This window comes from Megascapheus bottae, chromosome 6 (genome assembly GCF_031878675.1).
Source record: "Megascapheus bottae isolate mThoBot1 chromosome 6, mThoBot2.hap1, whole genome shotgun sequence".
NCBI lineage: Eukaryota > Metazoa > Chordata > Mammalia > Rodentia > Geomyidae > Megascapheus > Megascapheus bottae.
Genome location: NC_143514.1, coordinates 31097536 through 31109319, shown reverse-complemented (window position 1 = coordinate 31109319; position 11784 = coordinate 31097536). Strand labels below are relative to the sequence as shown.

The 11784-nt window shown below is 38.2% G+C and overlaps 1 protein-coding gene across 1 annotated transcript; it reads left to right on the top strand.

Annotated features, from left to right (window-relative positions):
• Positions 1-3031: 3031 nt before the first annotated feature.
• On the top strand, positions 3032-4465 carry LOC150061602 (RNA binding motif protein, X-linked-like-1). Its single transcript, XM_090333710.1, has one exon. The coding sequence runs from the start codon at positions 3163-3165 to the stop codon at positions 4384-4386; it is 1224 nt and encodes a 407-aa protein (XP_090189836.1). The 5' UTR covers positions 3032-3162; the 3' UTR covers positions 4387-4465.
• Positions 4466-11784: the final 7319 nt, after the last annotated feature.

The following is an 11784-nucleotide window of genomic DNA, read 5'->3' as shown; positions in this document are numbered from 1 at the left end:
TATACAATAAACATGTAAGGGAAGGTCATGATGAAATGCTTCACTATACAACTTAATGTGAAAAAAATTTTTCAGAGAAGACTCTGGGGTTACTCTGAAGTGTACATGTGCTTAAATACGTATTTCTGGGAAGTCACTGGTAGTGAGGAATGAGACAGACTTAATTGTAGTTCTCAATTAAACTTTAATGGAAATGCAATGAGTAAAATAGTACATTTTTTCCCCATTATATGGGGAGTATACCAAGTAAACTGTTCACTGAATACAAGAAGTTGAGGACAGATGCTGTTATATTTACCAGCTAACATTGATTTCCTTTGCTGAAGGCAGTAGTGTTGACTAAAACTAAGATAAACAAACTCTCCAAAATGCTAAAACAGCTCAGAGTTCTAGATCTGCTACTGTATTGAGTATATGATGCAATTTGTTAATGTGGACCTATTTCTGAGACAGAGATGACCCTTGTTTTGTCTAAAGTCTGGTTGTTTGTGTATACCTTTCAAGTGGTAAGAGCTGATCCAATTGAACATGCCCTTTGTTCTCTCAAGCACTCGAGCATTTTGGTTCAGCTTCCCATTCTCATTTTCCTGAAGTATTAGAGATTCTATGACAGTGAGGCAATTAGAGTTCTCATTAAATAGAAACTTCTCTTGACAGGTGCACACAATTTTATTGCCATTGGCCTGTCCACAATCTTGTAAGAGTGCCTTAGAGTAACTTTTTAAGAAACCTGGGATGCATCAAACGATCAAAGAACTCCTAGCCATCCAAATTATTCAAGACTGGAAAATTTCATGATAAGACAAATCCACAGAGGAGGTTTGGGGGAATGATTGGGGCTGGGTAGGAGGCCAGTTCTGGACATGTGGGCTGAACACAATTTTCATGGAACAGATAGGAATAGTTGCCCCAAAGAAGAGATGCTAAACATAGGTCTTTCCTTTAGTATTAAAAATGTTTCTGATTGAATGAATTATATTTTGTGTCTTTCTTAATGGGATTCTACATATAATTTTATACCAGGATAGATGGTGGGCAATAGGGAAAAAGCAAGATAAATGTTACTCTAGTGTCATCAAAAGTCATAACTGTTGTCCTTGGGAAGCAATATCACAACATCAGCAATGGTTTTCATCACTTTATTTGATATTTACAGTGTGTTTTATTATACCTAGACATCCTTGGGTCCAAAATCATTCAATTTATCCTATAATTTAAAATTATATTATTATGCTACATCTCTATGGTAAGAACTGTGCCACCTGGATTGTAAACATTTAGAACATAGTGATATTCTACCTGAGTTTTATAATAATTATTATTCCCTTTATTCTCTAATGTTAATTTAACATTTGCTACATGGACATGTTTTATCCATATTGACTTTGCTACTTTGGTTATCCTGACAGTTAACAGATGTTAGGGAATCAGTGAGATTTAGTTTACTGGATTACTATGACAGAATAACTTACTAGAATACAAAAGTCCAAATTAGTACTAATTGGTAGTAACTTGGGGGCAGATAGGAAATTTCTCTGTATTTACTTTCCAAAATATTCTTTGGAATTATTTATTTGAGCAGAGATTCCAGAACCTTAGTTGAACTTATTAGAAAATTTTGAAACAAACTGGAAGTTTAGCCTACTGGTAGAGTGCTTGCCTAGCATGCACGAAGACCTGGTCTGATTCCTCAGTACCACATACATAGAAAAAAGCTGGAAGTGGTGCTGTGGCTCAACTAGTAGAGCTCTAGCCTTGAGAAAAGCCCAAGGACAGTGATCAGGCCCTGAGTTTAAGCCCCACAACTGGCAAAAAAATAAAAAAAGAAAAATTTGAAGCAAGCATATTAAAGAAGATTAACTATGAGAAATATGTATGTTTTATTTTGTTTAAGAAAAAATTTGGGGAAATAAAAATGTATTTTATTTAGGAATGAGTTCTTCCCAGGAGAATGAGATGTCATTTGTTTTTGGATAATGTGAATGCACTCTAATTAGTGTCAGTTGTTACAAAACTCTGAGTACATGGAAAACCACAGAATTATACCCTTAAAAATGATGAGCTTTATTGCATATGAATAATAACTCATGGAAGAATATTAATTGAAGAGGAATATGTCAGAATAGTGTTTTAGCAGGTCACAAACACTCTGGAAATTTGCCTTTTTGATATTCTTTATTACAAAATGTTTGCCTATTGCCTTCCTGTATGCCAACAATGAGAAGAGCAAGTCCTTTTGCAATAGCCTCACAGAAAATAAAGTACCTAGAAAGTAACTTAACTAAGAATGTATTGGACCTTTATGATGAAAACTTTAAAAACCTGAAAAAGGAAATTAAAGCAGAACTGAGGAAGTAGAAAAACCTACCAGGCCATCGTGAAAATGGCAATCCTGCCAAGGGCCATCTATGAATTCAATAAATACTCATCAATATCCCAATGTCATTCTTTAAGGAAATAGAGGAGGCAATCCAAAATTTCATATGGAATAATAGAAGACCCTGTATAACAAAAGCACTTCTTAGCAGAAAGAACAGCTCAGGAGGAATTTCAATACCAAACTTTAGACTCTATTACATAGCCATAGTAACCAAAACAGCTTGGTACTGGCATAAGAACAGGCTTGAGGACCAGTGGAATAGAACTGAAAATCAACCCCACATACCCATGGTCATCTAATCTTTGATAATGGAGCCAAAAAATAAGATGGAAGAAAGACAACTTCTTCAACAAGTAGTGCTGGCAAAATTGGTTAAGCACCTGCAGACAATGAAAGTTAGATCCTTTTATGTCACCCTGCACCAGAATTAATTCCAAATGGATCAAAGACCATGATGTAAAAGCAGATACCCTGAAAACTTTACAAAAAGGAATAGGAGGCTGTCTCCTTTGTTCGCCCTCGTTGTGCAGTAGTCCTAGCGGCATCTCCGTTCTGTTCAGGGTCTCCGCAGCTGCCATAAAAAGAAAACATTTTCTTTTTTTTGATACCGTGTTGTTTGGAAGGTCCGGTAGGCTGGAGCCAGTCGCCATCTCCTCCGACTTCCTAGGAAATCGTGTGGAGACAAAGGAGAGCCTTGAGAAAAGGGGCTTGGTGTTAAGTTGCTGCATCTGGCCAGTGACCTTGAATGAGTCCGTAGTCTTTTAAAACCCATCACAGCAGGAATGAGGTGGGGTTGGGCGAGCGAGACTTTTGAGTATTACTCACCAGGAAAAAAAATGGTTGAAGCAGATCGCCCAGGAAAACTCTTCATTGGTGGGCTTAATACAGAAACAAATGAAAAAGCCCTTGAAGCAGTATTTGGCAAATGTGGGCGGATAGTGGAAGTACTTTTGATGAAAGATCGTGAAACAAACAAATCAAGAGGATTTGCTTTTGTCACATTTGAGAGTCCAGCAGATGCTAAAGATGCAGCCAGAGATATGAATGGAAAGTCCTTAGATGGAAAAGCCATCAAGGTGGAACAAGCCACCAAACCATCATTTGAAAGTGGTAGCCGAGGACCACTTCCACCTCCAAGAAGCAGAGGTCCTCCCAGAGGAGGAAGAGGAGGAAGTGGTGGAACTAGAGGACCTCCCTCACGTGGAGGACACATGGATGATGGTGGCTACTCCATGAATTTCAACATGAGTTCCTCCAGGGGACCTCTTCCTGTAAAAAGAGGACCACCACCACCACGAGGCGGGGGTCCTTCTCCTAAAAGATCAGCACCTTCGGGACCAGTTCGCAGCAGCAGTGGAATGGGAGGGAGAGCCCCTGTATCACGTGGAAGAGATAGTTATGGAGGCCCACCTCGAAGGGAGCCCCTGCCTTCGCGAAGAGATGTTTATTTGTCCCCAAGAGACGATGGGTATTCTACTAAGGACAGCTATCCAAGTAGAGATTACCCAAGTTCTCGAGACACAAGAGATTATGCACCACCACCAAGAGATTATACTTACGGTGACTATGGTCATTCCAGTTCCCGTGATGATTATCCATCCAGAGGCTATAGTGATAGAGATGGATATGGTCGGGATCGTGATTACTCAGATCATCCAAGTGGAGGCTCCTACAGAGATTCATATGAGAGTTATGGTAACTCACGTAGTGCTCCACCTACACGAGGGCCCCGGCCATCTTATGGTGGAAGCAGTCGCTATGATGATTACCGCAGCTCACGAGACGGATATGGTGGAAGTCGAGACAGTTACTTAAGCAGCCGAAGTGATCTCTACTCAAGTGGTCGTGATCGGGTTGGCAGACAAGAACGAGGGCTTCCCCCTTCTATGGAAAGGGGGTACCCTCCTCCACATGATTCCTACAGCAGTTCAAGCCGTGGAGCCCCAAGAGGTGGTGGTGGTGGAGGAAGCCTATCTGATAGAGGGGGAGGCAGAAGCAGATACTAGAAACAAACAGAACTTTGGACCAAAATCCCCGTTCAAAGAAACAAAACAAAAAGTGGAAACTATTCTGTCATAACCACCCAAGGACTACTAAAAAGAAAAAAAATTGTTAGCTTTTAAAATTTTTCCTGTTAAGTTACCCTTCATAATTTTTATGTTCTTGTGAGGAAAAACAGTTAGCCATGTTTAATTTTATTTGTTATTACAAGTTGCTTTCAAGTTGCTTTCAATAAGCAAATGTTAAGTGTGTTTAAGACTTGTGCTAGTATTGTAATTTTCCAACTTAAAGGCCACATCCTATCTACTTTTCCCAGTAAGTGAGGCAAGCAATTCTCAGATCTTCTGCAAACATCTAGTAGCCACCTAGATGTACATTGGTCTCTATTGAGAGATGAATCATCCTGCCTATACAGATAAGCTAGCTCTTAGAGGGTGGTCGGGGTACACTCCTCTTAGGATTTCAGGGTGTCTTCCAACTGAAATCTCAAATGTTCTCAGTGTGAAAAACTTGAGATCAGGTACCTATGTTAGCAAAGTGCTACTCTCCCAGTAAACCCCCCTCCCCCCAAAAAAGAAACAAACCAACAATGGTTAAAGCTGGCCATATAGTGTCTTTTGAGATTTCCTTAGGAATCTGCAAGAGCCTCCCTTTCCCCTCCCCCAGTAAGACCATTTAAGTGTATGTTAAACAACTACAGAATACTAAATAAAAAGTTTGGCCAAAACCAACCATGAAGCTGCAAAAAAAAAAAGAAGAAGGAATAGGAAATACACTAGGTCTACTTGGCACAGGTTGAAACTTTCTTAATAAAGACGCAGAAACACAACAAATTAAAGACAGGGTGGACAAATGGGACTGCGTCAAACTTCAGAGTTCATTGCAGCATTATTTACCATAGCTAAGAATGGAACCAACCCAGATGCCCTTGTGGTATTTATACACAATGGAATTCTATGCCGCCATCAGCAAGAATGACATGGTCCCATTTGTAAGGAAATGGAATGACTTGGAAAAAATCACATTAAGTGAAGTAAGCCAGACCCAAAGGAACATAGGCTCAATGATTCCCCTCACTTGGAACCATTAGTACACATCTAGGACTCTCCTAGCAGAGGATTATAATAACTCAAAACTTAGGCACATAAGGTCATATAGGATGAAACTAAATGAAAGGATCTCTAGGATATGGAAAGAAGTACTTTTTTATTAAAGAATTTATTAACATTGATTTTTACATCATATTTCAAATGACATGTTTAACAAGCAATTATTCAAGAAGGGAATCTCTATATACAATCACTGGCACTTAGATTTTAGAACATAATTAAACTCAGGCTGAGGGTTTGTATTTCATATATACATATTAATCTATGTAGTAAAATATTATGTCTACAGAGTCATAAATTTTTATGTCTATGTAGTTGTATTTATATTTCCAGTACCATGTCCAGAGCATTGGGTATGCAAATATTGAGTCATTGCTCTTGGAAAGAAGTACTTTACCTTGTGTGATTGTTCTTCTTAATGCCCTGTGTTATTTCTCTTCTCTTTTTTTGCCCTCTGTTTAATCTCCTATTGTTACTGTATCTGACTTTGTTACTTGATATATTGTATATATGTTTATTTGTTTATTTGAAATAGGATAGGATGGGGGAAAACAAGATGATTGGGAGGGGGTGGAATGTAACTGTAACCCCTCTATACATTATCCTGATGTTAAAAAAACAAAAAAAAATTCCCACCTATTAGTCACAATGGCGAAATATTTTGTAATAAGCTCTGTGAATTCTGCTTAAGGTGTCATTGATGCATTTATTGAGCAGATCTAATCATGAAAGGAAAGAAAAAAATCCTAATTTTAAAATGCTCCTAATTATCTTTTTAGCAATAATGCTGTTAAAGGGGACCTGAAAACTACAATTTAACTCAAGAAAAATCTTGTGAGAGAGCTTTATCTTCTGTGATTGTTGTTCTTAATGTACTATGTTATTTCTCTTCTCTTTTTTTTGCCCTTTGGTTAAAAATCTCATATTGTTACTGTATTTGACTTTTGTTACCTGGTATATTGTATATATGTTTATTTGCGTAATTGAAATAGGAAAGGGAAGCCGGTTAAAGAAGATGATTGGGAGGGGTGGGGGAGAAATGGGGACAAAAACATGAGAAGGGGTATTAATATGTGAGAAGTAATGCACCTACTACTTAATGAATGTAACTGTAACCCCTCTATATATTATTCTGACCATAAAAGATAAAATACATTTTTAAAAAAGGAAGAGAAAAATTGAAGATTGGAGAAAAGAAAACCTTGTGAGAAAGATATAGTTTCAAATACCAAGGACATACACTGAAAATTAATTATGAGGGGGAAATTTAGAGGAAGAATGGCCTCGAAGTCCAGCAGTGACACCATGTCACAGTGTCAGTAAAGTCATCACTTAGAATTCTCTGAAATTTTAGTATTATTAGTTGCATACTGACATGGAGATGTCTACAACTCTGATAAATAAGAGATTTTGATAAGCTATTGATACTAGCCCATGCATATAATCCCAGCACTCAGGAGGCAAAGGCAAAAAGACACAGAGTTAAGTCCAAGATCTAAGTCGACGGGCTACAAAGGAATGCCTTGTCTCCAAACAAGCAGAAAGTGAAATTCTGCTAAACTATTTAATTCATTAATAGTTACATATAGGTCATTTAGCTAGAAAGAAAGTCTGGAAACTAACTCAGATTTTCAGAGCAATAAGGTCTTTTAGAAATAATAAAAATATTAGATTCTAAGGCATTCAGGATTCTATAAACATTTTCCATTGGTGGTTTAAAAGCTGAGATCCTTTTGGAAATTTAAAAGTAGAATTAAGAAAATTTGAGGGGATGAGGGGAGGAAAATAGGGACAAAAACATGAGGAAGAGTATCAATGTGTGAGAGGTAATGTACCTACTATCTGGAGAATGTAACTATAACCCCTCTACACATCACAATAAAAATTTTGAAGTCATATGGTGGATATTTTAACTCTCCAGGAAACTATAATGTACTTTCATAGAACCAGATCAAAAACTGCAACCCTAAAGGCTAAAGTTAATACAGGTTATTGACTCATTCACTCATTTAACAAAAATCTTATTGTGCACTCCTTACGAGCTAGAGCTAGCCACAGGTGTGGGACATTAACAACTTTGCTTGCATGAAATTTACAATGTAGCAATGGAAACAGACTCTAAATGATAAATATAGAAAATAACTTAATTGCCTTGGGTAAGCTTTGATTCACTGAAGTTCACCTTGATTCTGTAGGAAGAACCTATCTCAAAAACACAATAATTAGAAAGTAAGAAAGAAATGTCAGTTATAAATTATGTTATAAATGCTAATAAGCATGAAATAAAAAATAGAGAGATAAAATTGTAATGTTAGCCTCTGTTGATAAAGGTACAATTTTTTAAAATTGTCAGGGTAATGCATGAGGGGTCAGGTAAGTAGGTGCATTACTTCTTGCACACTGATAACGCTCCTCATGTTTTTGTCCCTAGTTCTCTCCCCTGTCCCTCCCAGTCATCTTTTTTTCCCTTCCCTATTTCAAATAAAGAAATAAACAAAGTATAATGTTCAATAGCTGGTGAATACAGATATTTAGTTATAGCTTCAGAATAAGATCCCCATATATGCATTAATTTGAAAAATATTTATTGAGAACCCTATTGTAGGTTCTCAGTCCTACTATTGTAGAGCTTACTGAAAACCTATTGTAGTTGTAGATCAGGAGGTAAGAAAAGGGACTGTGGATTTTAGTTGCTTCGAGCTTTCTTTTAACACAGCAGACAGTTGTTAAATAAACCCACAGATGCAGATGTAATTGCATGTTGAACTAAATGCTATGAGAGAAAAGAATTGGAGGCACACGTGTTTGATGTAAGGATTGGGGAAGGCCAGCTCCTGTGTGGCAGTGGTTTGGACTTGTGGATTGGAGAATAAGGAGGAGGCAGAATGAACCGTAGGTGTGATAAGAACCAGAAAAAATCAGTGATGAAGTTGTGCCTCTTTGTGTTGTTGGAATATCTGAGTCATTTGAGCTCAGAATTGTCATATAGGTTGGAGAGGTCATTTGAAATTTCTTTCTTGTGAGAGAAGTCAAGACATTGCCTCTGTCACCCCAAAGTGCTTGAGATGGAGAGTTCAGTTTCCATTTTGTTCTGGGGATCAGGTATGGAAGAGAAAGGGTACCGTGAGGCATCCCTGTGTGTGTAGAACTTGTCTAGAGAGGAGGCAGATTGGGGGCTAGGGCTTGATTCTTATGTACTTCTGACCCTTCATCTTTTCAGCTAATGGCAATAATTACAGATGCGCCACCTCAATTGGTGGTGTTGTATTCCTGCTATGTCTCCAGCAATTAACCTAGCATCTGGCCCATGAGCATTGCTTAATCCATTCTTCCCTTGAGTAAAGAAAAAATATTTGTGAAGAGTGTTGGAGACTAATTGGCTTTACAGTTTACTCCCAGTCTTTGACAGCTTGGTGCTCTCCTTTCAATGAAATAGTCACGTTCAGAGACACATGACTTATCTGTCTGCGGCCTGGTTTAGTTTAGGCCTGCAGGAAGGCCTCATAAAAAAGGGGAAAGAATTCTTTTGTTAAATTCTTTGTCCTTTGCTTTCTCTTAGGATAACTGAAAAGTGTTCAAGTTCTTGCTCTCTTAGTTTCTTTTAAAGGATCTAAATGAATAAGCAGTTGTGAAAAGCTTTGGGACATCTTAGACATTTGGGCCACCCAGTGTATCTTGATTGTCTTTCTACACTCATTTCTTGGCCTGGACTGTGTTATCTACTAGAGAGGCCTCCCTTTTCTAGCCAGTAAAATGTAGGCCCTTCTCAGTATCCTATCATCCCTCCCATTTCTCACTCTGCCTCTTTTTAGATTTATTTCTTATTTCTATTTTTATTGTCGGGATAATGTATAGAGGGGTTATATTCGCCAGGTAGTAGGTGCATTACTTCTCACACATTGATACCCCTTCTCATGTTTTTGTCCCCATTTCTCTCATTCCCAGCCCTCCCAATTATCTTGTTTCCCCCTTCCCTTTCCTATTTCAAATAAACCAATAAACGTCTATACAATATACCAGGTAACATCACTCTGCCTCTTCTCTGCTATGAGATGAGCCGCTTTGCTTCACCACAGGCTTCCTGCCATGAGATCTGTGGAGAAAAGCCGAGTGCACTGATTCACCTGAGTGTACTGATTCATCTGAAATTCTGAACCAAAATAAAGCTTTCCTCCCTTTAGTTGTTTTCTCCAGTATGTTATCGCCACAACAGACATTGCAACTAGCACCGTCCCTGTGAGTCCTCTTGAAGTTTGGGAAGGACAGAGACAAGGGTGGCTTCCCTGCACCTGTTCCTGTTTCTGCTTCTATAATTCATACAGAGGTTTTATTGCACATTTGCGTGGTTTTGTGTTTTTTGTCCGTCAGTATTTATGCAATCCTTTACAATGGGAAAGTGCTTTGTAGCCATTTATTTATGGAGGCCTGGGTGTTCAGTATCAAATAGTTCTTTTTTTCATATTTTTATTGTAATTAATAGAAGGGTTACACGATATTTGCCAGATAGTTGGTGCATTAATTCCCATACATTGATACCATTTTACATGTCTTGGTCCCCATTTCCCTCCTCCCCACCCCCACCCCTCATCTTGTTTTCCCCCCTTCCCTATCCAATTTCAAATAACAAAATACAAATGTATCCGATATATCAGGTAACAAAGTGAGATACTGTAACAGTATGAGATAACCAAGGGACAGCAAAAGAGATGAGAGATAACATAGTACCTTAAGAACAACAATCATTCATTATATGGCTTATGTTTCTATATCCTAGAGATCCTTTCATTTAACGTCCTACTATATGGCCTTTTGTATCAAGGTTTTGCTCTATTGCAGATCTCTGCTAGGAGATCCCAAGATTCTACTGATTATGACAAATGAGGGAAACCATTGAGCCTAAGTTCCTTTGAGTCTGGCTTACTTCACCTAATATGATCTTTTTTAACTCTTTCCATTTCCTAACAAATGGGGCAATGTCATTCTTTCTGACAGCAGCATAGAATTCCATTGTGTACAAATACCACAACTTGTTGATCCACTCATCAACTGAGGGACATCTAGGTTGGTTCCATATCATTGCTATAGTGAATAATGCTGCAATGAACATTGTTGTGCTGGTGGATTTAGTATATCTTTGTTTCTGGATGATTGGGTAAATGCCAAGTAGTGGAATTGCTGGGTCATAAGGGAGCTCTATGTATAGTCTTTTGAGGAACTGCCATACTGCTTTCCATAGTGGTTGAACCAGTTTGCACTCCCACCAACAGTGTAGTAGTGATCCCTCCTGGCCACATCCCCTCCAGCATCTGTTGTTATTAGAATTCTTGATCCTGGCCATTCTAAGTGGAGTGAGGTGGAATCTTAGAATTGTTTTGATTTGCATTTCTTTTATGACCAGAGATGTTGAGCATTTCTTCATGTGTCTATAGGCCATTTTTGTTTCTTCTTCAGAGAAGACTCTCTTTAAGTCTTTGGCCCATCTTTTAATGGGATGGTTGTTACTTTGGAGATTAGTTTTGGAGTGATTCAATTTTTTGAGCTGTTGACATATTTTAGATATGAGGCCTTTGTCTGTTGTATGGTTGGTGAAGATCTTCTCCCACTCTGTAAGCTTCCTAATTAGTTTAGTAGCTATGTCCTTTGCCATACAATAGCTCTGCAGTTTAATGCAGTCCCACTTATCCAGCCTTTCTCTGATTTGTTGTGATTCTTGGTCCTTATTAACAAAGTTTCGACCTGTGCCAAGGAGGCCTACTGTATCTCCTATTCCTTCTTGTAAAGTTTTCAGAGTGTCGGCTTTTACCTCCAGGTCTTTGATCCCTTTGGAGTTAATTCTAGTGCAGGATGACAAAGAAGGATCAAACTTTAGTTTTCTGCATGTGCTTAACCAGTTCTGCCAGCACCACTTGTTGAAGAGGCTATCTTTCTTCCATTCTATTTTTCTGGTTCCCTTGTCAAAGATTAGGTGGCCATAGGTCTGTGGTTTAATATCTGGGTCTTCAGTTCTATTCCATTGGTCTTCAGGCCTGTTCTTGTGCCAGTACCAAACTGTTTTGATAATTATAGCTCTGTAATAGAGTCTAAAGTTTGGTATTGAAATTTCTCCTGTGCTGTTCTTTCTGCTAAGAAGTGTTTTTGTTATACGGGGTCTTTTATTGTTCCATATGAAATTTTGCATTGCCTCTTCTATTTCTTTAAAGAATGACATTGGGATATTGAGAGGTATTGCGTTGAATTTGTAGATAGCCCTTGGCAAGATTGAGTGTCAAATAGTTCTAAGAGACTTCATCACAC

Bases quoted from the DNA above. Each gene is read 5' to 3' on its own strand.
- LOC150061602 (XM_090333710.1), top strand. From the start codon at position 3,163: ATGAGGTGGGGTTGGGCGAGCGAGACTTTTGAGTATTACTCACCAGGA.